Raw genomic sequence first — 26,349 nt, forward strand, 5'->3', positions numbered from 1 at the left:
CATTCAGTCAATCAGTCAGTCACCTAATCAATCAATCAACCAATCAATTACACTTCCTATTCCTATATTTCCACATCCCATCTTTCATCCACCCCAACCTAACCTGTCCACATTTATTATCCATCATCTCTTTCTCACTCATCTACCTCTCTTTCTCATCCATCACCTTCCCTTTCTCACCCATATGCTCTTTCTCACTCACCCCATTCTCTCACTCACCCTCTCCATTACTCACCATAAGCTCTTTCACATTAACCACTTCCCCATCCATCGCCCCAGAAGCATAACATTGAAGAAGTTTGTAGTCTAGTCTCCTGCATCGAGTCCTCCCTCCATTAACCTCACAAGCCAAGCATTATACAAGCAGCAGCGAGCACTTCATTGACATACGGCTTTGATGCTCCTCTTTGTCTGTCTCTGTGTGTATTTGTGTGTCTGCCAGTGTGTTCGTCTGTCTCTGTTTCTGCTTGTCTGTCTGTCTCCGTCTCTCTCTCTGTCTCTTTCCCCCTTTCACTGTGTTCTCTTCCTTGCTCGTTTGATCTTTCTATTCGTCCTTCTCCTCCTCCTCCTCCTCCTTCCATCAATTTATGTCACTTCTCTTGCTCTCTTTAAGTGCCTCTTTACTTTCCTCTCTCCCTCTCTCCTCCTCCTCCTCGTCTCTCCTTCAGCGGATAGAGAGTTCTCAGGTTTCACGGCCACCTCCTCCTCCTCCTCCTCCTCCTCCTTGCTCTTCTAGTGTTTCCTCCACCTCACAGCTCTTGGCGTTCACGCAGGAATTATGGTTTGAATAATGATGGATTCTTGCACATTCGCACGATGGAAGTTGCTTCGCGGATTACCGATTCGTTTTTACGGCCGATGTTCGTAAAGCGGCACCTGAGGATGGACTGTGCGTGGTATTGTTGTTGTTTGTTTGTAGAGTGAATGTTCTATTACCTTACAGACTGCTCGGGTTAATACGGTGCTTGAACGTGAACTAGGATTGAAAACGAATGCTATAGGTTTTCAAGAGGGGTATATAAGGTTTTCAAAAGGAATGCTTCGGGTTTTCAAGAGGAATGCTGTCAGGATGGAACACGAATGGTCAAGATTTTCAAGAGGAACGGTTCGTGCATATTTTCAAGAGGAACGCTAAATATTTTCAAGAGGAACGGTTCGTGCATATTGTCAAGAGGAACGGTACATATTTTCAGGAGGAACGCTGTATATTTTCAAGAGGAGTGATTCAGATTTTCAAGAGGAACGCTATATATTCTCAAGAGGAACGCTATATATTTTCAAGAGGAACGTTATATATATTTTCAATAGGAGTGATTCAGACTTTCAAGAGGAACGCTATATATTTTCAAGAGGAACACTATATATTTTCAAGAGCAGTGATTAAGATTTTCAAGAGGAATGTTATATATTTTCAAGAGGAGTGATTCAGATTTTCAAGAGGAACGCTATATATTTTCAAGAGGAACACTATATATTTTCAAGAGCAGTGATTAAGATTTTCAAGAGGAATGTTATATATTTTCAAGAGGAACACTATATATTTTCAAGAGGAACGCTATATATTTTCAAGAGCAGTGATTAAGATTTTCAAAAGGAATGTTATATATATTTTCAAGAGGAACGTTATATATATTTTCAATAGGAGTGATTCAGATTTTCAAGGGGAACGCTAAATATTTTCAAGAGGAACGCTATATATTTTCAAGAGGAACACTATATATTTTCAAGAGGAACGCTATATATTTTCAAGAGCAGTGATTAAGATTTTCAAGAGGAACGCTGCAGGTTTTCAAGAGGAACGCTTCAGATTTCCAAGAGAAACACAAACAAAACACAAGCACTCTGAACATCAAACACAAATACTTCCGATGCAAAACGTGAACGCTTTTCCACTTGTTTACATCGAGGGAGGCGAATCAAAGGCAAGCGAAAAATAAACTAGTAAATAAAAACACGCGAGCCAACTCAAGAAACAAGAACAAGAGATAAAAAAAAAAAAAAAAATCACACGTCACTGGTGAATTCAAACATATTTTTACTCGCATCAACTATGTAAATTTGACTGGGGGGGTAAAATACATACAACAAAAAAAAACGAGAAAAAACATGAAGAGGTAATATTCAAGAAAGATAATAGCACTAGATTAAAATTCCACACGTCACTAGCTAATACAAGGTTATTTTTCAACTCGTAACAACTAAATTTTGACCAGGTGATAGATACATACACACACACACATACATACATACATACATATACGCATTAGCGGGCTTTTTTTCTACACTTTCCTTTTGTTGCCCTTGAGTTTCTTCCTGTGCTGTAAAAAAAAAAAAATACATACACATACTCGCAAATTTCTGGGCAAAACCTACACGGCGATATGAACACTAGAGGCTTTCGGTTGAGCTTCCCGTGACGGAGATGAACACAGAGGCCATGCGCAGCTATAGTACATGCTCCCAACTTTCCCATTCCCTTTCCCGTGCTTCGATACTAGTGGCTGGAGGCGTGGGAGGTGATTGGATGTGAAATGGAGTGGTGAGGAGAGGGCGACGTGACCTGACGAGAAATTGAGGGGACGTATCGACTCCAGCGGCGCCTCTCCATCCCTTCCAGCTCCTTGCGCGGCCCAGGGAGACGACCAAGCAAGACCCTCGTCCGTTTCGCGCCTCGCCTAACGCACTCGACACAAGAATCAGACCCAACCTTAGCCTAACCTAACCTAACCTAACCTTACCTTCCCTAACTTCCAAGATACAAGGTGAGGAAAATGTGAATAAGATACTAGTGAGGAAAATATGAATAAGGTAGCCTACGAATGAGGAAAATGTGAATAAGATAAGAGTGAGGAAAATGTGAATCAGGTAGCCTACGAATGAGGAAAATGTGAATAAGATACGAGTGAGAAAAATGTGAATAAGTGAATAAAAGAAAACAAAGACAACATCAGTTAAGGTAAAGATTAAGGTATTTGTCCCTTTGTTTTCTTTGTTTACCTTAACTGAGGAAATGTGAAAAAAATACAGAATAGATTGATTAACTTGGGCGTTCCATCATGGCGCCGCAAATAAGATAGAGAACAAGAACAAAAGAACAAGAACAACAAGAACTAGAGGCCTCAAGCTCCACCGCCTTACCCTCCAAAACAAAAGGAAGGAAAATTAAAATAAGAACAACACAAAAATTAAAGAAAACAAAAAAACAGAAAAAAACAGACTCTAACCAAAAGAAAACGGAGGAAAATGTGGACAAGATAAAAAAAAAGAAATAAAAGAAAACAAGACCAAGAACCAAAGACATTAACCAAGAAAACTAAGGAACATGTGAATAAGAAACACAAAAAAGAGAAATAAAGAAAAAAGGAGCAAGAACCAAAAACGTGAACCAAGAAAACTGAGGAAAATGTGGATACGATACAAATAAAAACAGAAAACAAGAGCAAGATCCAAAGACATTAACCAAGAAAACTAAGGAACATGTGAATAAGGTACAAAAACAGAGAAACACAGAATACAAGAACAAGAACCAAACCTTAACCTCCACCGCTCCTGTCTCCAACGCACCAGAAAAAGAGGAAAATGCGAACCAGCCACAGAAGACATCACTCATACTTCAGAATCCTCTTGTCAGCAACGAACGACCAGAGACCCTCAACGCCCCCCCCCCCCTTCTTTCCCCCAGTCTTATACCACTCCCCTCAGCCTCAGCCTCCCCCCTTTCAACTTTGACACACAACGACGAGGAAATACGAGTAGGAACGGAATACAAGCACAAGTTAAAAGCCCGTATTTTCAGACGCTTACGGCTCTCACAACAAACATTAAAAAAGGCCACAAAGGAGATTAGTCGGGTTCTCTTGAGGGTTTTTTTCACGTTCACGGTGCAGAAGCCTTGTCAAACTATCACTAGGCTCAGAAAACTACGCATGGAACTACAAAGAACCTCTACCAAAGCCTCGTCAAATTATCACTAGGCTCATAAAACTACCCATTGAAATGCCCACAATCTCTACCAATAAGCCTCGTCACACAGTTACTAGGCTCTTAAAACTACGCATGGAAGTACCCACACAACCTCTACCAAAGCCTCGCCACACCATTACTAGGCTCATAAAACTACCCATGGAAATGCCCACAATCTCTACCAATAAGCCTCGTCAAACTATCACTAGGCTCATAAAACTACGCATGGAAGTACCCACACAACCTCTACCAAAGCCTCGTCACACCATCATTAGGGTCCTAAAACTACCCATGGATATACATACTAACACAACTTCCACGAAAGCCTTACCAAATGTGAATGCGAATGTGTCTAAGCTCCATAAATACTTGTAAACGCGAGCCTCAGAACTATTCATAATACCCTGAAACGCACAAAGTATAGCTTTGTTTTCTTATTTAAAATCGGAGGATTAACAGTAGTAATTCTAGCTAACTCCTCAATTGATATTATTCTCCATGATACATATTATGTTCTTGCCCATTTCCATTATGTCCTTTCCGCAGGAGCTGTATCCGGAATTTTTGCTGGAGTCGCCCACTGATTTTCTTTATTAGCAGGATTATCCTACAACACCAAATGATTTAAAATTTATTTCCTAGTAACTTTCATCGTAGTAAATCTAACATTTTTACTATCTATCATTTGATTTTTTTCGACACCCAGAAGTTTATATTTTAATTTTACCTGCCTTTGGTATAATTTCTCATATTGTTAGTGAAGAATCAGGTAAAAAAGAATCTTTTGTTACTTTAGGCATAATTTATGCCATTCAAGCTATTGGAATTTTAGGATTTGTAGTCTGAGCCCTTCATATATTTACAGTTGGTATAGACGTTGATACTCGTGCTTAGTTTACCTCTGCTACAATAATTATTGCCATTCCTACAGGAATTAAAATCTTTAGATGACTAATATCAACAACATCAATTGAGGAGTTAGCTAGAACTACCCCTGTTAATCCTTCGATTGTAAATAAGAAAATAAAGCCTAGCGCTCATAGAAGGAATGGAGAGTAATTTATTTGTGTTCCATGAAGAGTTTTTAAAAGATTTTAATTCCTGTAGGAATGTCAATAATTACTGTAGCAGAGGTAAAATAAGCACGACTATCAACGTCTATACCAACTGTAAATATATGAAGGGCTCAGACTACAAATCCTAAAATTCCAAAAGCTAGTATGGCATAAATTTTGCCTAAAGTACCAAAAGATTCTTTTTTACCTGATTCTTGACGAACAATATGAGAAAAAAAAAGTTTTTTAGTTGATGTTGTGTTTGTATTTCTCTTTTATGAGCCTAGTGATAGTTTGCCAGGGCTTGCACACAATGACCGTGAAATAGACTCTTGTAGACCCGACTAATCTCCTTTGTGGCCTTTGTAAACAGTTATAGTGAGAGCCGGAAGCATATGAGAACACCAACCTAAAGCAGCGAGGCGAGGAGAGAAAAATGAGTTTCCAAATACGATTTTAAAAGCGGCGAGGTAGAAAGTCAAGAAGCGTTTCAAAGGAGAGGAGAAAGGTGTGACTTCTGGTTATACGTACTCGTGGGTCAGAGGAAAGCAGCGAGGCGAGCAGAGAATATTCAGTTAGTCAATACGATTTTAAAAGCGGCGAGGCAGAAAGTCAAGAAGCGTTTAAAAGGAGAGGAGAAAGGTGTGTCTTCTGTTTATACGTACTCGTGGCTCAGAGGAAAGCAGCGAGGCGAGGAGAAAAAAATCAGTTTGTTAATACGATTTCAAAAGCAGCGAGTTAATAAATCAAGAAGCGTTTAAAAGGAGAGGAGAAAGGTGTGAGTCTTCTGTTTATATACATACTCGTGGGTCAGAGGAGAGCAGCAAGGCGAGGAGAGAATATTCAGATTGCTAATTCGATTTCAGAAGCGGCGAGGTAGTAAGTCAAGAAGGGCTTAATAAGGAGAGAAGGAAAGGATAAGTTCTCTGTTGAAATATATATGAAGGTCAGAGGAAAGGAGGAAGGCGAGGAGGGAATATTCAGTTTGCTAATTCGATTTCAAAAGCGGCGAGGTTGCAAATCTAGAAGGCGTTAATAAAGAGAGAAGGAAAGGATAAGATCTCTGTTTAGAGGTTTACATAGGTTAGAGGAAAGAAGAAAGGTGAAGAGAGAAATATGAGTTTGCTAATAGGATCTGAAAAGCGGCGAAGGAGAGAGTTAAGGATCGTTTAAAAGAGGGAAAGGATAAGTTCTCTGTTTATATATATACATAGGTTAGAGGAAAGAAGAAAGGTGAAGAGAGAAATATGAGTTTGCTAATAGGATCTGAAAAGCGGCGAGGTAGGTTATGAAGCGTTTAAAAGACGGAGAGAAGAAAAAAATGCAAGTTTGATGCTTATACATAAAGTTAAGAGTGAAGCAACAAAGAGAGGGGAGAAAATGGGTTTGCTAATAGGATCTGAAAAGCGGCGAGGTATAAAATTATGAAGCGTTTAAAAGAGGGAAAGAAGAAAATGATACGAGTTTGATGTTCATAAATAAAGTTAAGAGTAAACCATCAGGGCGAGACGAGGAAATTGGGTTTGTTAATATTTTCTCAAGAGCAGCGAAATAGAAAATCAAGAAGCGTTTAAAAGAAGGAAAGAAGAAAAGATGCGAGTTTGATGCTGGAGATGAGGGAGATTAGACTGAGATGAGACTGATGATGCTGGAGAGGAGACTAAAGCAGCAAGGCGAGGAGATGAGTGGCCAAAAGGAACGAAGTAGATAAAGGAAAGAAGAAAAAGGAAAGAAGAAAAAGGAAAGGGGAAAAAAGGAAAGAAGAAAAAGGAAAGGAGAAAAAAGGAAAGAATAAAAAGGAAAGAAGAAAAAGGTAAGAAGAAAAAAGGAAAGGGGAAAAAAAGGAAAGAAGAAAAAGGAAAGGAGAAAAAGAGGAAAGAAGAAAAACTAAGACTGATGCTGGAAACGCGGGGGATGAGGCTGAGACGAAGCTGATGATGCTGGCGGGGAGACTAAAGCAGGAAGGCGAGGAGAGAAAATTCACTTCGCTAACACGATCTCAAAAGCGACTGAGGAGAAAATCAAGGAAGGTTATTTTTTACAGTAAAGGAAGAAGCTCAAGGGCAAAAACAAATAAAAAAAAAAGCACTCTAAGGAATGCCCCTATAAAAGAAAGTAGAGATGAATGGTAAAAAGCAAGGAAGGTTTTTTTTTTACAGTAAAGGAAGAAGCTCAAGGGCAAAAACAAATAAAAAAAAGCCCTCTAAGGAATGCCCCGATAAAAGAAAGTAGAGATGAATGGCCAAAAGCAAGGAAGAAGAAAAAGAAGATAAGGAAAGACAAGGGAAAGAAGAAAGAGATACGAGTTTGATGCTGGCGATGCGGGAGATGAGACTGATGACGATGGTGGCGAGGAAACTTAAGAAGCAAGGCAAGGATATGAGTGACCACGAGGAAGGAAGAAGAAAAAGAGAAGGAAACAAAAAGGAAAGAGGGAAAGACAAAGGGAAAAAAGACAGAGATAGGAGTTTGATGCTGGAGGTGCGGGAGATGAGACTGAGGATGATGCTGGAGAGGAGACGAAAGCAGCAAACCGAGGAGATGAGTGCCCAAAAGGAAGGAAGAAGAAAAAGAAGAGAAGGAAAGACAAAGGAAAGAAGAAAAAGACACGAGTTTGATGCTGGAGGTGTGGAAGATGAGAGTAATGATGATGATGGAGAGGAGACTAAAGCAGCAAGACGAGGAGATGAGTAGCCAAAAATAAGGAAGAAGAAAAAGAAGAGAAGGAAAGACAAGGGAAAGAGAAAAAAAAGATACGCGTTTGATGCTTATAAATTGAGCTGTTTCCTTTACTGTAAAAAAAAGGATAATAAAATAATAAGGTTAAGAATAAAGGTTCGAGAACAGACGAGAAAATTCACTTTGCTAATACGATAACAAAAGCAGCGGAGTAGAAAATCAAGAAGCGTTTAAGAGAAGGAGAGAAGAAAATTATTAAAGCTTTCAACTTATTTATAAAGGTCAGGGAAAAGGTCAGAGACGAGGCGAGAAAAATGAGTTAGCTACTATTTTCTTTTTCAGGATTGGTGGAGTAGAAAATCAAAGAGCGTTTAGGAGGGAAATAAGGAAGAGGTGCAAGAGTTTCCTATACATAAGCTACGTTGGCCAAACAATTACAACATGGAGACTTGGAGAGGGAGCGAAAATGTGAAGTATGCAAATAGTTTTTTCAATAGCGACGGAGTAGAAAATAAAGGAGTGTTGTTTAAAAGGAAAAGAAGAACGAGGGACAAGTTTTCTTTATACAAGCTACACAGACCAAGCTATAAGAAGATGAGAGAGCGAGAAAATTAAGTCTGCTAATAGTTTTTACAATAGCGACGGAGTAGAAAATAGAGGAGCGCTTAAAAAAAGGAAAAGAAGAACGACATACAAGTTTTCTATATACAAGCTACACAGACCAAACTAAAAGAAGATGAGGGAGTAAGAAAATGAAATCTGCTAATAGTTTTTTTTACAATAGCGAAGAAGTAAAAAATAAAGGAGCGTTGTTTAAAAGGAAAAGAAGAACGATATATAAGTTTTCTATATACAAGCTACACAGACCAAACTTAAAGAAGATGAGGGAGTAAGAAAATGAAGAATGCTAATAGTTTTTACGATAGCGAAGGCGTAGAAAATCAAGAAGCGCTTAAGAAGGAAATAAGAAAAAGATACAAGATAAGAAAAAGTTAAGCTGCGTTGCCGAAACTAAAACAAAAAGGAGAGGGAGCGAGGATATGAAGTCTACTAATAGTTTTTACAATAGCGACGGGGTAGGAGGTTGAGAAGTGTTAAAGAAAGAACTAAGAGAAAAATATATGTGTTTTTTTTTACATACAGACTACACACGCCACACCATAATAACAACGAGAGAGCAATATATTAAGTTTGCTAATAGTTTTTTCGATAGCGACGGAGTGGAAAATTAAGGAGTGTGAAGAATGAAAGAAAGAAAGAGCTATACATGTTTCCTTCGTCTATTTCATCGGCTACACTATAAGAAGGAGAAGAGAGGGCGAAAGTAATGTGATGGCTAATAGTTTTTTGATAGCGACGGAGTGGAATATTGAGAAGTATGAAGAATGAAAGAAAAGAAAGAAATATACATGTTTTCTTCATATATATCATCGGGCACACTATAAAAAGGAGAAGAGAGAGCAAGAATAACGTGATGGCTAATAGTTTTTCAATAGCAACGAAGTATAAAATTGAGAATGTGAAGAATGAAAGATAATAGACATACACATTCTCTTCATCCAAGCTACACACACTGAACAGAAGAGAGAGCGAGTATATCAGTTTGCTAATAGTTTTTCAATAGCGACGGAGTAGAAAGTCAAGGTGTGTTAAGAAAGAAGAAAGAAGAAAGAAGAAAAAGATACACGTTGTCTTCATATTAGTTACATGAACCGAACTATAATTACAAGAAGAGGGAGCGAGATAATTACCTTCATGATTACCTTTACGACCGACGGGGTAGAAAATCAAGGAAAATAAAGAAAAATGAAGAAGAAAAAGATGCTATAAGGTTTCAACAAAGGCTACATCGGGGCCGAACTACGATAACAAGGACAGGGAGCGAGAAAATTGAGTTTGATAATACTTTCTTTCACGGCGGCGGGATACAAAAGCAATTAGTGTTTGTGAGAAAAAATACGAGCTTTGTTTTTTTTTCTTTTTCTTTTCTAATTCTTTTTTCTTTTTTGCTTTGTATAATTTTCTCCATTTCTGGGTTTTTCTTTTTCTTTTCTTCAATTTTTTTGCGGAGTCAGGATTATATTATTTCTCCATTTCTGCTTTTTTCTTTTTTTTGCTTAGTCAAGGTTAGATTATTCTCTCCATTTTTGTTTTTGTTTTCCTTTTTCTTTTCTTCTTTTATACCCACCCAAGTTTGTATAATTTTCTTCATCTATTTATTTCTTCTTTATTTTTTGCATACTCAATTTAAATTTTTCAATCTATTTTTGTTTTTGTTTTACTTTTCTTCTTTTATGCTCAGCCAAGTTTGTATAATTTTCTCCACCTATTTTTCTTCTCTTCTTCCTTCTTTTTTTCATACTCAAGTCTAAATTATTTTCTCCGCGCATTCGAAGTCCAAGAAGTATTGAGCGCCCGCATTCGAAGTCGAGGAGGACCAATTGTGAAAGAAAAAACTCTACTCGTTTGTCTGGTTTTGGAATATATAGCCCTTCAGGTTTAGAGGAACATTTCACCGCGATAAAAGGTCACAAAGGAGCGAAATGATAAGAGAGGAATATATTAATGGGTGGCGCATTACATAGCCATTCAGAACTAAATTATTTCACAGCATTAATCCATCACAAAGGAATGTAACAGCGAGGGTGGAATATAATTGAAAGGGACAGAGAAGCATAGCCATTCAGATTAATTCCCCGTTTACACTGTGCCGACTCTGGGCCACGACAACCCAACGACTTTTTGGCCCCCTTCACACTGTGCCGACTCTGGGCCACGACAACCCAGCGACTTTTTGGCCCCCTTCACACGGTGCCGACTCTGGGCCACGACAACCCAACGACTTTTTGGCCCCCTTCACACTGTGCCGACTCTGGACCACGACAACCCAGCGACTTTTGGCCCCCTTCATACGGTGCCGACTCTGGACCACGACAACCCAACGACTTTTTGGCCCCCTTCATACGGTGCCGACTCTGGACCACGACAACCCAGCGACTTTTTGGCCCCCTTCACACGGTGCCGACTCTGGACCACGACAACCCAGCGACTTTTTGGCCCCCTTCACACGGTGCCGACTCTGGACCACGACAACCCAACGACTTTTTGGCCCCCTTCATACGGTGCCGACTCTGGACCACGACAACCCAGCGACTTTTTTCCCCGTTTACACTGTGCCGACTCTGGGCCACGACAACCCAACGACTTTTTGGCCCCCTTCATACGGTGCCGACTCTGGACCACGACAACCCAACGACTTTTTGGCCCCCTTCATACGGTGCCGACTCTGGACCACGACAACCCAACGACTTTTTGGCCCCCTTCATACGGTGCCGACTCTGGACCACGACAACCCAACGACTTTTTGGCCCCCTTCATACGGTGCCGACTCTGGACCACGACAACCCAACGACTTTTTGGCCCCCTTCATACGGTGCCGACTCTGGACCACGACAACCCAACGACTTTTTGGCCCCCTTCACACGGTGCCGACTCTGGACCACGACAACCCAGCGACTTTTTGGCCCCCTTCACACGGTGCCGACTCTGGACCACGACAACCCAGCGACTTTTTGGCCCCCTTCACACGGTGCCGACTCTGGACCACGACAACCCAACGACTTTTTGGCCCCCTTCACACGGTGCCGACTCTGGACCACGACAACCCAACGACTTTTTGGCCCCCTTCATACGGTGCCGACTCTGGACCACGACAACCCAACGACTTTTTGGCCCCCTTCACACGGTGCCGACTCAGCATCCGGCGATCGCTTCTAGACCTTTTTCCGACCATGTGCGACCCTTTCACATCAACATTTCACACCTAAGACCTCGTATACCCCGAGTTGCTGGGTTGTCGTGGCCCAGAGTCGGCACAGTGTGGACGGGGCTTTAGACTCACGGCCCCCGTCCCTCACGTCCGGGGGATGAACACCCAGGGAGTAAAACTGGCGCCCCACCACTGGAGAGGCTCACTCCCCACTCCACCGACACTTGTGATGGAGTAAAATCATGTGAACAGAATGTAACAGTGTGTAACAGCTTATTTTTCCAGGTGCACATTGTATATTTATGCGGGAACAGGCCTCCATGTACCGTTGTCTGCTACAAGTTTCAGTGGCCGCTATGTACCATCAGCGGCTGTTGTGTACCATAAACCAAATAGGCTATATAGGCCTAATGTTTTTTGTTTGTTATATATTGACAGCGGTAGCACAAAGAAAGTAAGCTATTATTTTCGTAGTTTATTACTTACTTAAAACTTTATGTCAATATACGTATACTTTATCTTATTGATTTTCTTTATAGATAAACTTTCTTTAGAATATGCAATTGCATTTCATGCTAATATTGATATAAAAAAAACTGGGATGCTGTGCTAATAAAGACTGATGATTTTTTTTTACTTGATTTCATCTATTGAAGACTGATAAAAAAGTTCTTATTTGATTTTATCTCCCTACTCGGTAGTTGGTACATAGTAGCCTTGTTCGGTACATAAAAGCTGAAGCAGTGGTACATAGTAGTCGGTACATAGCAGCCCTGCAATGGTACACATAAGCCAGAGCAGCGGTACATAGCAGCCGGTACACAGCAGCTTGAATTCATTTATGAATATTGTATTTTTTATGCACTCAAATATTTTTTTTTATATTATACTTTATGTCCTATGAATAGGCAGCACAGGACGATGCACCGTTGGGCATTTCATATGTGCACCTGTAGGACGATGTTTGAATAAAAGAAAAGAAAAGTCAGCTTCAGAAGTGGGTCAACATTTCCCTACATATATCCGAAGCTGCGTCAGGAGGGATAAATGGAATAGTCTGAAATTCTGTCCAGTAAGCAATACGGCCTCAGCGAAGAAGCAAATGTTAAATTGCTTCCAAAACAAAAGAAAAACAAAACAAAACTAGAAATACGCTGCGAAGTTATTAAAATCAAGTTAATGTTTCTGTTTGTCGCCATATTAACTATCTCTAACAATCTATCTCTGTCCATTAGTCATTAGAATCTAGTTAGTGTTCCTTTTCTTTAAGTGCTTGTTCTCCATCTCTCTTTTCTTCCCTTGCTCTCTTTCTCTCAATTTCCAGGTGTCAATACAATGCTGGTTTTCTCCCTTTAAGTGCTTGGAACATCGATCGAACCACAACTGAATAAATACCTGAATGAATCTATAAATGAATGAATGAATGAATAATACTAATATCCAGTCTTTTTTTTTTTTTTTTACAACAAAGGAGGCAGCTCAAGGGCACACAAAAAAAGAAAACAATAATAAAAAAAAGCCCGCTACTCGCTGCTCCTAAAAAAGAAACAAAAGAGGTCTATATCAAAATCATAACAAAACCTGACTGGAAATACGATATAAACTAAAGTACTCGGATCTGGGAGCCTAGAACGTCGGACGAAAAAAAAAAAAGTAACAAATAAAAAAATAAATCTGATAGCAAGTCTCCGTCAAACCACAACTAAAAACAAACAAACAAACGAACAAACAGACTGGAAATACGCTTTGAACTATACTACGCGGATCTCGGTGCCTGGAGCGTCCAACAACAATGACAATAACAACAACAACAACAAATAAACAAACAAACAAAAAGTATATAAGCAAATACAAAAAAAAATCATATCAGGTCTCGCCCAAACGCAAACACCACACAAAAAAAAATCCTTAACTGGAAATGGACTTTATTCTCGAGCCTGGATTTCGGTTTCCGGAAGAGGAGGAGGAGGAGGAGGAGGACGAGGAGGAGGAGGAGGAGGAGGAGGAGGAGGATTAGGAGGTGGAGGACGAGGACGAGCGAGACGGAGAATGTGGAGCTTTGGGCGGAAAATGAGGAGATGGAGGAGGAAGAGGAGGAGGAGGAGGAGGAGGAGGAGGAGGAGGAGGAGGAGGACGAGCGAGACGGAGAATGTGGAGCTTTGGGCGGAAAATGAGGAGATGGAGGAGGAAGAGGAGGAGGAGGAGGACGAGCGAGACGGAGAATGTGGAGCTTTGGGCGGAAAATGAGGAGATGGAGGAGGAGGAGGAGGAGGAGGAGGAGGAGGAGGAGGAGGAGGAGAGCACTACCACTTAAACTGCTTCCCTTGCTTCCTCGTCCTCCCCTCCCTATTCTCCTCCCTCTTCCCCTCCCTCTTCCCCTTTCGTCTTCCCTTTCTTCTTCCCTTCCCTCTTCCCCTTTCCTCTTTTCCTCCTTCTTCCCCTTACTCTTCCCCTTCCCTTCCCTCTTCCTCTTCCCCTTCCCTTCTCTCTTCCCTTTCCTCTTCCTCTTCCTCTTCACATTCCTCTTCCCCTTCCCTTCCCTCTTCCCCTTCCTCTTCCCCCTTCTAGGGAGAAGGAAAAGGAAGAGACGGGGGATAAAAGAAAAGAGGATGAAGATGAAGAAGCTGGGAATAAGGGGAGAAAAGGAGAAGAACTAGACGAGGAAAGAAAAGAGAAATGGGAAGAAAACGGAGAACATGAAAAGGAATAGATTAGGAAAAGGGAACAAAAGGAGAAAAGGAAAAACCGACGGGGTTAAGATAGGAGAAAACATGGAGAGAAAAAGAGAAATGGAGAAAGCAAAGAATAGGAGAGAAAAGGGAAGGAGAGAGCGAAACAGGGAGAGTAGGAAAGGAAGAGGACGCAGATGAGTAAAAGAAGAGGGAGAAAGGAAAGGAAGAGGTACCACTTGAGAGAAAGGAGAGAAAGGAGGGAAGTAAGATTAAGAGGCAGATGTAAGAGTGGAGAAAGAGGACTAGGTGATTGAAAATGGAAGGAAGAATCAGAAGAACAGGCTGAGAGAGGGGAGGAAGAGAGAGGAAGAAGAGGAACCAGCTGATTGAAAGTGGACGGAGAAGGAGGAAGAACAACAGGCTGACTAAGAGGGGAGGAAGGAAAGGGGAACAGACAAGTCATGAGTCAGGGAAAGGATAAAAAGAATGAGTGATATGGTAGTTAAAGAGGGGAGGGAGACGGACGAGGAAGGGGAAACAGCGGAACGAAAGGGAAGCAGGGATGTAGAGGAAGATAAATGGTTGATTAGAAGGGGAAGGAAGGAAGGAAGAAAGAAAGGAAGAGAAAGAAAGAAAGAAAGAAAGAAAGAAAAGAAAGGAAAAAGGAAGGAAGGAAAGAAGGAACGAAGGAAGGAACGAAGAAAGGAAGGAATAGAAGGAAGGAAAGAACGAATATATAAAAGAAAAAAGGAAGAGAGAGAGGGAGAAGGAAACAAATGAAGGATGGAAAAAAGGATAGAAGGAAGGAAGAATATATAGAAGAAGAAACAAAGAAAGGAAGGAAAGAAGGAAATAAGCAAGAAAGAAAAGCAGGAAGGAAAGAAAAAAGGGAAGGAAGAACGGAACAAAGGAGGGAAGGAAAGAAGGAAGGAAGGGAATGAAGAAAGAAAATAGGAGGAATGAATAAGGAAATGAAGAATGAAACGAAGAAAAAAAGGGAAAGGGCAATGAAGGAAGAAACGAAATAGGGAACAAGCGGAGGAAGGAAGGAAGAAGGGAAGAAAGAATAAAGGAAGGAATGGGAGAAAAAGATTAAAATAGCAAAGAATCAGGAAACAAGTCCAGAACCAGTTAAACATTCTTCCCACGAGCCGCCATCAATCACTCGGTATTTTTAATTAAAGGCAAAATAAAAGTGTTGGGTTTTTACTCTCTTGGTAATTACGTCTGTGGCGCTTAATGTGAGGGAGATGTGGGGGTATGTGGTGGTGAGGCTGCTGGTGGTGTTGAGGTTATGGTGTTGTGAGAGTTGTGTGGTGTGGTGTTGCTTGGTGTGGTGTGGTGTGGTGTGTTGTGGTGTTGTGATGAAAAAATGTGGTATGTAGAAGGAATTTGGTGTTGAAAATGCGGATGGTGTTGGTGTTGTTGTTGGTGGTGGTGGTGGTGGTGGTAACGGTGTTGTTGTTGTTCTTGGTGGTGGTGGTGAAGGTGTTGGTGTTGGTGGTGGTAGCGATGGTAGTGAAATGATTAGACCGATTAGATTAGAGGTTGGTGGTGGTGATGGTGATGATGGTGGTGGAGAGAGAGAGAGAAGGATGGTGGAGGTGGTGATGATGCTGGTGGTGATGATGACGATGAGAGCGGTGTTGAAATTATCAGTGACACGCATTATGGAGATGACAATGGTGGTGGCAGTAGTGGTGGTGAGGTGAGGTGAGGTCAGGTCAGGTCAGGTCAGGTCAGGTTATGTTAATGTAATACAGATGTTAATATTACGAAGAGAGATTAGTAAGAGGAGAGAAATGGGAGAGGAAGAGACGGGGAGGAAAAGAGGAGTGGAGGAGAAATGGAGAGGCTAAGAGGGAGGAGGAAGAAAGTACGAAAGAAAACAGGGAGAGGAAAGGAAAGGGAATAGGAGAAGAGAAGAGAAGAGAAGATTAGTAAGAGGAGAGAAATGGGAGAGGAACAGACGGGGAGGAAAAAGAGAAGTGGAGAAATGTAGACACTAAAGGGGAGGAGGAAGAAGATAAGAAAGGAAACAGGGAGAGGAAAGGAAAGGGAATAGGAGAAGAAGAGAAGAAGATTAGTAAGAGGAGAGAAATGGGAGAGGAACAAACTGGGAGGAAAAGAGAAGTGAAGGAGAAATGGAGAGGCTAAAGGGGAGGAGGAAGAAGATAAGAAAGGAAACAGGGAGAGGAAAGGAAAGGGAATAGGAGAAGAGAAGAGAAGAGAAGATTAGTAAGAGGAGAGAAATAGGAGAGGAACACACAGGGAGGAAAAAAGAAATGGAGGAGAAATGGAGAGACTAAGAGAAAGGATGAAGAAAATAAGAAAGGAAACAGAAAGAGGAACGGAAAGGGAATAGGAGAAGAAGAGAAGAGCAGAGAATGGAACATGGAGATCTGCACCGGATTCATCTCCATCACCACCCCACCTGTCCACGGCTTCACCTTACCTCGCCTTTCCCCGCGCACCTAATTCACCTGGGCGCTCTCACCTGGTCGACAAGGGACTGACATAATAACGCGGGTGGCTTCCAATATCCTCGGAGCCAGACCCAATGTTAATGCTAATCAGAGAACATATTCATAGTGGAGAGATAGATAGACAGATAGATAGATAGAAAGATAGATAGATAGATAGATAGATAGATAGATAGAGATAGAGAGGGAGAAGAAAAGAGCAGAGAAGAGAAGAGGAAGGAAAAGGAGAGAACTGAGGACAAGAGACGAAAAGAGAAGAGAAGAGAAAAGGAAAGAAAAGAAAATTGAAGAAAAGAGAAAAGAAGAAAAAAAGAAGAGAGAAGATAAGAAAGGAAGACAGTGAGAAGATACAAGAAGAGAAGAGAATGTGTGTTTGTGTGCGTCTGCGTGTGCGTGTGCGTGTGCGTGTGAGGTGGGTGACAAACAACAAGTCGAGGGTTGGTTTCCTGAGCGAACCAAGTCGACGTTCCATTAAGAGGAGGGTGGACAGCTTTAAGAGGAAGGGTGGAGCATGCAGCCAACGAAGGAGTGGAGGAAGGAGGGAAGGGAGGAAGGACAGGAGGAGGGAACGAAGGAAGGAAGGAGGGGTTAAAGGAAGGAACGAAGGGAGAAAGGGAGAAAGGAAAGACGATGAAGGGAGGAATGAAGGAAGGAGGGAAGGGAGGAAGGACAGGAGGAGGGAACGAAGGAAGGAAGGAAGGAAGGAAGGAAGGAAGGGAGGGTTGAAGGAAGGAACGAAGGGAGAAAGAGATAACGGAAGGACGGTGAAGGGAGGAATGAAGGAACGAGGAGAGGAAGATATGAAGGAAGGAACGTACGAAGGAAAGGATGAAGGAGCGGGAAGAAGGGAGGAAAGAAAGAAGAAACATGTGGAGGAAGGAAAGAAGGAAGGAAAGAAGGAAGGAGGGGATGAAGGAACGAGGGTAGGAGGAGAGGAAGGAAGGAACAAAGGGAAAGAAGGAAGCGGAAAGGATAATCGAAGTTAGTTATGACCCGAGAAGCTAAGCCTTGTCCTAATCTTTTTTCCTCCTCCTCCTCCTCCTCCTCCTCCTCCTCCCCCTCCTCCTCCTCCTGCCGCAGCCCCTTCTGTGAAACCATTGGACTTGATTAATGCACCCTCTCATCCCTCTCCGCCCCCATCCACTTCTGTCTAATCCAATTCATCTCTCTTTCCACCAATCCATAATTCCTCCACAAACATCTACTCCCCTTTCCAACCCTGCCCATCTCTCTTTTTACCCTTTCATTCTTCTCCACACCCATCTACCCTTCTTCCCATCTCCACCCATCTTTTTTTCTACCTATCCAAGATCAATACATCAATTCATCCTTTTTTTTCAACCCCCACTAAACTATCTTCACCATTTCATTCTTCTACACACCCATCTACTCCTCTTTCCATCTCCATCTCTTTTTTCCCTCATAACCACACCCATCTACCATTCTTCCCGTATCCACCCATCTTTTTTTTCTACCTATCCAATATCGTTACACCTGTTCATCCTTTTCTTTTCACTCTTTCATCTTTCTATACACCCAATCCTTTCCTTTTATCCTTTTAATTCCCTCTGCTTTCCTTTCCTTTCCTTTCTGTCACTTTCCTTTTCTTCGTTTTCCTTTCCTTCCCCTTCCTTTCTTTTCCCTTCCCTTCCTTTCCCTTCCCTTCTTCCCTTCCGTTCCTCTTCTTTCCTTTCTTTCCCATCTCTCATTTCAATTGACCGTCGTGTTTAAGAAAATGACCCTTGATGTAACTGTGTATCTGAGTAAGGAAGAGAAGGCAGTGAATGAGAGTTGAAGGGCATATAAATAGATAAATAGGTAGATAGATAGATATTTATAGGATTATGATAGATACAAATTGGGATAGATACATAACCAAACAGACATAAAGATAGCTAGATAGTTGCAGATATAAACAGAGAGAGGGGGGAGAAGGAAAATAAAGGAGAGAGAAGAGAAGAGAGGAGAAGGGAAAGAAAGGAAAGAAGGGGAACGGAAGGAAAAAGAAGGAAAGGAAGGGAAAAGAAGGAAAGGAAAACAAAAGAAAGGAAAGGAAATAGATAGATATAGATAAATAGATAGATAAAATAATGAAATAATATTAAGTTCTAAGATTATGATTGACAGAGAAAAAGAAAGACAACATCGCGTAACAGTAACTCATCATAACTCATCATCATTAAGAACGTTACATCACCACCCTGGACGTTACATCACCACTCTACCCTCACCATCACCACTGCCGGACACCATAACCCACACCATAACCCACACCACCGCAGGCTTTCCTCATCATATCCTCACATCCGTTCACCGCCACTCAGCATCACTCAATACCTCCACAGCCACCGCCAGTCACCAGGCAACCCGCACCTTACACCGCGCCAAGACACCTGACACCACGGATAGGTATACTCAATATTCTCTCTCTGTCTCTGTCTGTCTGTCTGTGTCTCTCTCTTCTCTTCCCTTCTCTTCTTCTCTTTTTCTCATCTTCTCTTCTCTTCTCTTCCCTTCACTTTCTATTCCACCTGTCCTTTTCTTTTATTTCTTTTCCTTCCCTCTCCTTTCCCTTCCCTTCCCTCCCCTTCCTTCCTTTCCTTTCCTTTCCTTTCCTTCTGTTCCCTTCCCTTCCCTTCCCTTCCCTTCCTTTCCTTCACTTTCCTTTCCTTTCCTTCACTTCCCTTTGTTTTCCTTTCCTTCCTGTTCCCTTCCTTCCTTTCCCTTCCCTTCTTCCATTCCGTTACTCTTCCTCCCTTTCTTTCCCTTCTCCTCTCTTCTCTCTCCTTTCTTTTCCTTCTCCTCCCTCTCTCTCACCTAAACCTTCATTAATTCCTCCACGGGGTGAACACCTGTACACTTCCCTCTTTATCTTTAACCAAGGAAGAGGAAGAGGGTCAGCGGAGAAGGTACAGTTAGGGGAAAGAGAAAAGACAGGAGTATATTGTTGCATTGCCTACGTTTACTAATTGTTCTGATGTAGTTGACCTCCTCTCCTCTCTCTCCCTCTCTCTCTCCTCTCTCTCGCTCCCTCCTCGGTGCACGTGTCCTCAGAGTGCGGCGTGTGCGTGCTCAACCCCACCTCGACGCACATCTTCACCTACACGGTTATCCAGACGGGCTGCTACGTGAGTTTGCCCTGCCTCGTCACCGTCGCCGCCTCGGCCGCCGTCTTACGGAGGTGTCACGCCAACCCCAACCCCCTCACACGCGGCTCCCAGGTGAGTGATTGCAGGTGAGGTAGATAGAGGTAGATGGATAGATGTAGATAGAGATAGTGAGCTAGATAGATGGAGAGAGGTAGATAGATAGACAGATAGGTGTTTACAGGGGTAGGTAGATAGATATTTATAGGTGGAGATACATACATAGATGGATAGATACATTAGCAGATAGACATATAGATAGTAGGTAAATAGAGAGATAGATATAGATAGATTAATAGATATAGATAGATAGATATGAGTATACAGAGGTAGGTAGATAGATATTTATAGGTGGAGATAGATAGATACATAGATGGATAGATACATTAGCAGATAGACATATAGATAGATAGATATAGATAGATAATTAGATATAGATGGATAAATAAATAAATAGATATGTAAATAGATAGATAACAGAGGAATAAATAGTTAAATATATAGATAAAAGAAGGAGATATTGTTAATTCACTAAGATTGTAATTAATAGAGAAAAAGAAAGAAAGAAAACGAAAACTGATACAGACTGACAGACACATAACGAACACAGGAAGAAAAAAAACACCGAGCCTAACCACATAAAATATCACCTTTCCTACCTGTCCTTCCTCCTTCTCCTCGTCGTCCTCCTCTTCCTCCTCCTCGTCCTCCTCCTCAGGTGCTCAAGTCAGCGGCCGGCGTGTGCGTGCTGTGCCTAGCCATGCTGAGCTCCGTGCTGCTCATGCTGCCCTACCACCTGCTGCTTCTGCTTCAGGCGGCGGAGATCAGCATTCCCGTCTGGGCCAAGGTGAGCAGGAGGCTGGAAGGGAGGAGATGAGCAGGTAAGCAGGTGAGATAAAAAGGAAAGTGGGAAGGTAAGAGGAAAGGTAAGGAAGGGAACGAAGGGAAGGTTAAGGGAAGCAAGGTGAGCAGGAGGCTGGAAGGGAGGAGATGAGCAGGTAAGCAGGTGAGATAAAAAGGAAAGTGGGAAGGTAAGGGGAAGGGTAAAAAGGGGAGGTTAAGGGAGGAAAAAAGAATTAGTATAGGAAAGATGCACAGTCAAGGTAAACAAGCAGGTAGGAAGGTAGGGGAAGGTAAAGGTAAGGAAAATAGGAGGGTGGATCAGCAGTAAGGAAGGAGTGGAAAGGGAAAGTTAAGGTAAGGGGACGAAGGGAAGCGATGAAAAAGTAAGCAGGGGAGATGAAAAGGTAAGAAGGGAGGTGGGAAGGTAAGGGGAAAGAAAGGAAGGGAAGAGGGAAGAAAGGAAGGTAAGAGGGAAGAAAGGAAGGCAAGAGGGAAGAAAGGAAGGGAAGAGGGAAGAAAGGAAGGTAAGAGGGAAGAAAGGAAGGGAAGAGGGAAGAAAGGAAGGTAAGAGAGAAGAAATGAAGGCAAGAAGAAAGGTAAACAAGAATCTGGAAGGGAGGAGATGGGGAGGTAAGAAGGTGAAATGAAAAGGAAAGTGAATATGTGGAAAGGTGAGCAGAAAAGTAGGAAAGTAAGGGAAAGCAAGGAAAGAAAAGTAAGGATAGGAAGAAGGAAGGTAAAAAGGAGGGTAAGCAAGAAGGTAAGCGGGCAAAACGTAGGAGGGTAAGGAGAAAGTGAGGTAAGGAGGAAAGGAAGGGAGGAAAGTTAATGCGTCAGGTAAGAGAGAAAGAGATGCATTGTTAAGGTAAGCAGGAAGGTAGGAAGGTAAGGAGAGAGAGAGAGAGAGAGAGAGAGAGAGAGAGAGAGAGAGAGAGACTTACGTGTGTGTCTTTACCGTAATAACGAGACGAGTATACCACTGAATCAACGCCACAGGGGATGATGGTGCTCTCTCTCTCTCTCTTTATTTATTTATTTTTCTTTCTTTTTCTTTCATTTTCTTTCTTTCTCTCCTTTTCTTTCTCTTACTATCACAATCTAATTAAATAAACACTATCCTCATTCTTTATCTATATATCTATTGAACTATCTATCTATTTATCTATCTATCCATTTATTTTTATCTATCTACTTATCTGTCTAGTTCTCCCTCTAACTATCTATCTATATATCTATCTATCTCTATTTTTCTCTATCTATCTTTGTCTCTTTCTCCCTATTTATCTTTATCTTGCTATCTAACTAACTTTTTCTCTATCCATCTATCTATCTATCTATCTCCCCCCTCTCCCTTTCTCTCTCTGTTCACCATCAAAACTTTACTCGATCTAACGTTGCTAAGCGCCTTAAGTCTTTCCAAACACTAGCGGCGGCGCGTCTCAAGGGGGAGCCGGCTTACAAGACCCGGCATGAAAAGGGGCTAGTCTGCGCGGCCCCGTGTTGAAAGGGATTTTTGTATATGTTTTTTTTACTCTTTCTCTCCCCCGACACCGATGACTGGGCGGGGCATAAGATTACATTGCACTTACTAACAAGCTTGGTGTGTGTGTGTGTGTGTGTGTGTGTGTGTGTGTGTGTGTGTGTGTGTGAAGAGGGATTAGCAATATCGTTACTGTGTTCTTTTTTATATATTTTTTGTTGGTTTTCTTAGCATTATTACAATTGTTATCAGCATTATTACTGTTGCTATGCGTGTTTTCAACGGGATATTGCACCTTATTTTTTTAGCCAACCTCTTTGAACGAATGTATAATTATCTCCGTTCTTCAAGGGATTATTATTATATCTCTGTTCTTCAAGATACTTCGTTTTATAAAGCTTAGGATTCACTTTCTCTTCACGTGGAAAAAAAAAAAAGAACAAATGAAGAAAACTTGTGTGTGATTGTGTATGTTTGATTTGTGGGGTGGGTTTTTTTCATTGTTTTTTTTGTTTGTTTTTGCCCTTGAACTGTTTCCCTTACTGTAAAAATAAAAATTGATCTGCTAACTAAACAAATCGCTTCGAATCACCAACACACTCTTCTAAAGTTCTAATAAATTCCGTAAATAAGCCCCACCTACACCAGCACTACTATAATTACTACTATTCGCGCGGTCATTATTAACCTCATGCAACACCAGAATCATCGTAACCCTCACCCTAGAAAACTCATACGTATATGTCTTTAAAAATCCAGAACTGTTACAAGATTTACCACGGATGAAATTCTTATGCCAATATTCTCAAGCATTTCGGGGCTGACCCACCCACGTAAGTTATAGTGCTCGTAGGGGTTGTGTTAGTATTTCCGTGAGTAGTTTTATGAGCCAAGTGTTAGTTTGACAAGTCTTCTGTACCATGAAAGAGAAATACCCTCACGAAAACTCGACTATCTAGCGCTTACACACCTTCATTTGATAAGGCTTTCGTAGAGGCTGTGTTAGTATATCCACGGGTAGTTTTATGGACCTGGTGATAGTTTGACAAGGCTTCTGCACCGTGAACGAGAAATACACTCACGAGAACCGACAAACTAGCGCTTACACACCTTCGTTTGATAAGGCTTTCGTAGAGGCTGTGTTAGTATATCCACGGGTAGTTTTATGAGCCAAGTGTTAGTTTGACAAGTCTTCTGCACCATGGACGAGAAATACACGCACGAGAACCCGACAAACTAGCGCTTACACAACTTCATTTGATAAGGCTTTCGTAGAGGCTGTGTTAGTATATCCACGGGTAGTTTTATGGACCTGGTGATAGTTTGACAAGGCTTCTGCTCTGCACCATGGACGAGAAATACACTCACGAAAACCCGATTATCCAGCGCTTACACACCTTCATTCGATAAGGCTTTCGTAGAGGCTGTGTTAGTATATCCACGGGTAGTTTTATGGACCTGGTGATAGTTTGACAAGGCTTCTGTACCATGAATGTAAAAAAAGTACTCATGGGACCCCGACTAATTTATTTGCGGCCTTTGAAAAATATTTGTTGTGAGAACCGAAAGCGTCTGAGAAAACGGACCTCTTAAAAGCACGACAACAAGTAGATTTATGAACCCAGTCAGCGTCGAACATTCATTATTTCTCTTGTCAAGGTTCATTCGGGCGTCTTAATATTGATTACCACCGACAAACTTTTAATTACACAGGCTCCGGGAATCAGGTGCATGCAGATGAGGTCATTAAATTTGATAACCGGTTGAGGGGACGAAGTTTTACTCAGGGATCTTGGACTTAATGAGGTTCTATGGGTTGCCAGTGCGTTGATGAAGGAAAATATGATAAGACGATGATGTGTGAACTGGGATAGATGTTGAGAGAAAGAAGAAAAGAGAAAATAAATAAAGATACGAGTATTAGATGCACTTACACTTTTACACTTATTGCCACTTTTTAACCTTTTTCTTACTAATATACTACTTTTCCAACCCTTTCCTTACTAACAAACACTTTTTTTTATCTTTCCTTGCTAACAAATTACTTTTTTCAACCGTTCCTTACTAACATGATCCTTTTTCAACCTTTTCTAACTAACATATTCCTTTTAAACCGTTCCTTACTAACAAACTACTTTTTTCAACTGTTCCTCACTAACATACTCATATTTTAAACCGTTCCTTACTAACAAACTACTTTTTTCAACCGTTCCTTACTAACAAACTACTTTTTCAACCTCTTCTTACAAACACATTCCTTTTTTAACCCTTTGTAACTAACAACCTACTTTTTTCAATCATTCCTTATTAACAGACTCCTTTTTAACCTTTCCTAACTAACAAACTACTTTTCCAACCTCTTCTTACTAACAGACTCCTATTTTTAAACCTTCCCTAACTATAAGAAGCTAATTTTTCAACCTTTACCTTATTAACAGGCTACTTTTTCAACCCTACTTTTTTCGCTACTTTTTCCGACACTTTCTTCATTCTTATAACTCCTCTTTTTTGTTTTTTCCTCCCCGTTACTTTTCTCAACATTTTCTTCATTCTTAAAACTCCTCTTTTTGTTTTTCCTCTCCGTTATTTTTCTCAACATTTTCTTCATTCTTATCTCTCTTCTTTTTCTTCCTCCCCCAGAGTGTTTTGTACTTGCTCAACATCGTGTCTTACTCATTCCACTCTAATATACATCTCTCCCTAAGTTCACATTTCATTTTCACCTTATTCTCATTCATTCTCATAAACCCCCGTCCCTATCGTGTCTTACTAACATACTAACAAGCTACATTTTCAAACATTCGTCCCTACTTGCTACATTTTCCAACATTTCCACCATTATATAACTCCATTCTTTTCTTCCCCCCAGGGCGTCTCGTACTGGCTCAAGCTCGTCTCCCTCACCTGCGTGTACCCGCTGGTGCTGCTCACGGCGCGGCCTCGGGAGGTAAGTCAACACGCTCAAAAATTTATGTCAACCTTTGCCTTTGCCTATATACTGTGTCATAACTCTTTACCCTTCCCCCATACCCATCCCTAGGCCCCGGAAGACAAACACGTATACCCATCTACCTATCTACCTACATACTCGTACATACATACATACATACACACACGTAATTTTTTTTCCTATAGTAGTTTTCGACGTTTTCTTCATTTCCTTCACCATACATATACATTTCTCCCTTCTACTTCGTTCTCTCTCCATATACCTCCATCTCTCTCTCTCATTCTACATATATACATACAAACGTACATTCACTTCATTTTCCTAAAGTAGTTTTTATCATTTTTTTCATCTACCTACACCATTTACATGCATTCCTCACCTAACCTACTTCTTCATTCCCCTCCATTTCATTACATCTCCCTTTGTGTACCTCATCTATCTCTCATTCCACCTTCCCCTAATGCCATATCTTATTCCACCCTTCCCTGCTAAAGCTTTTGTGTGCCTCACCTATCTCTCATTCCACCTTCCCCTAATGTCATATCTTATTCTACTCTTCCCTGCTACAGCTTCTTAGTCTACCCTCATTCCTCCATTTATAACGTTCCTTCGCCTAAACCTCATTCCACTTTACTTCCACCTCACGCTCATTCCACCTTCCTTTTACCACCTTTCTGTCATTCGAACTTAACCAACGTCCCTTTGCCTCATCTTTCAACGCCTTTTTTCGTCCTTCCACTTCATTTCATTCCACCTTTCCACCTTGTTATATATTTTTTTTCTTTTTCCTCTTATTTACATTCTTCATTCATATTGTTTTCGTTCCGCGTGGCTTCCTTCCTTTATCCTACATTTTTTTTTCTCTCTTTTCACTTCATTTCATCATCTTTCCACCTTTCCACATTTTTATTTACCGTTCTTGTTATCATTTACTTTCTTCATCTATTATTTTCTCTTCCACATGACTTCCTTTCTTCTCTCCTCTCCTCTTCTTTATTCCTTCCACTTCACTTCTTCCACATCTTTCCACTTTGTCACCTTCTTCTTTACCTTTCTTCTTCTTTACTCTCTTCTTTTATTATGTTCTCTTCCACACGACTTCCTTCCTCTCTCTCCTCCACCTCTTGTTTATTTCTTCCACTTCAATTCTTCCACATCTTTCCACTTTGTCATCTTCTTCTTTACCTTTCTTCTTCTTTACTCTATTCTTTTGTTATTTTCTCTTCCACATGGCTTCCTTCCTCTCTCTCCTCCACCTCTTCTTTATTCCTTCATTTCACTTCTTCCACATCTTTCCACTTTGTCATCT

General features: G+C 41.3%; 1 protein-coding gene across 1 annotated transcript in view; it reads left to right on the forward strand.

The window, feature by feature from the left end:
• Positions 1-26,349, forward strand: part of LOC127008189 (pinopsin-like) — an 80,708-nt gene that overhangs the window by 46,297 nt on the left and 8,062 nt on the right. Inside the window, exons 4-6 of the mRNA XM_050879878.1 lie at positions 19,676-19,842; positions 20,486-20,614; positions 24,960-25,037. Coding sequence (XP_050735835.1) covers positions 19,676-19,842; positions 20,486-20,614; positions 24,960-25,037 — 374 coding nt within the window. The remainder of the gene's footprint in view (positions 1-19,675; positions 19,843-20,485; positions 20,615-24,959; positions 25,038-26,349) is intronic.

Source organism: Eriocheir sinensis, chromosome 37 (assembly GCF_024679095.1).
Source record: "Eriocheir sinensis breed Jianghai 21 chromosome 37, ASM2467909v1, whole genome shotgun sequence".
Taxonomy (NCBI): Eukaryota; Metazoa; Arthropoda; class Malacostraca; order Decapoda; family Varunidae; genus Eriocheir; species Eriocheir sinensis.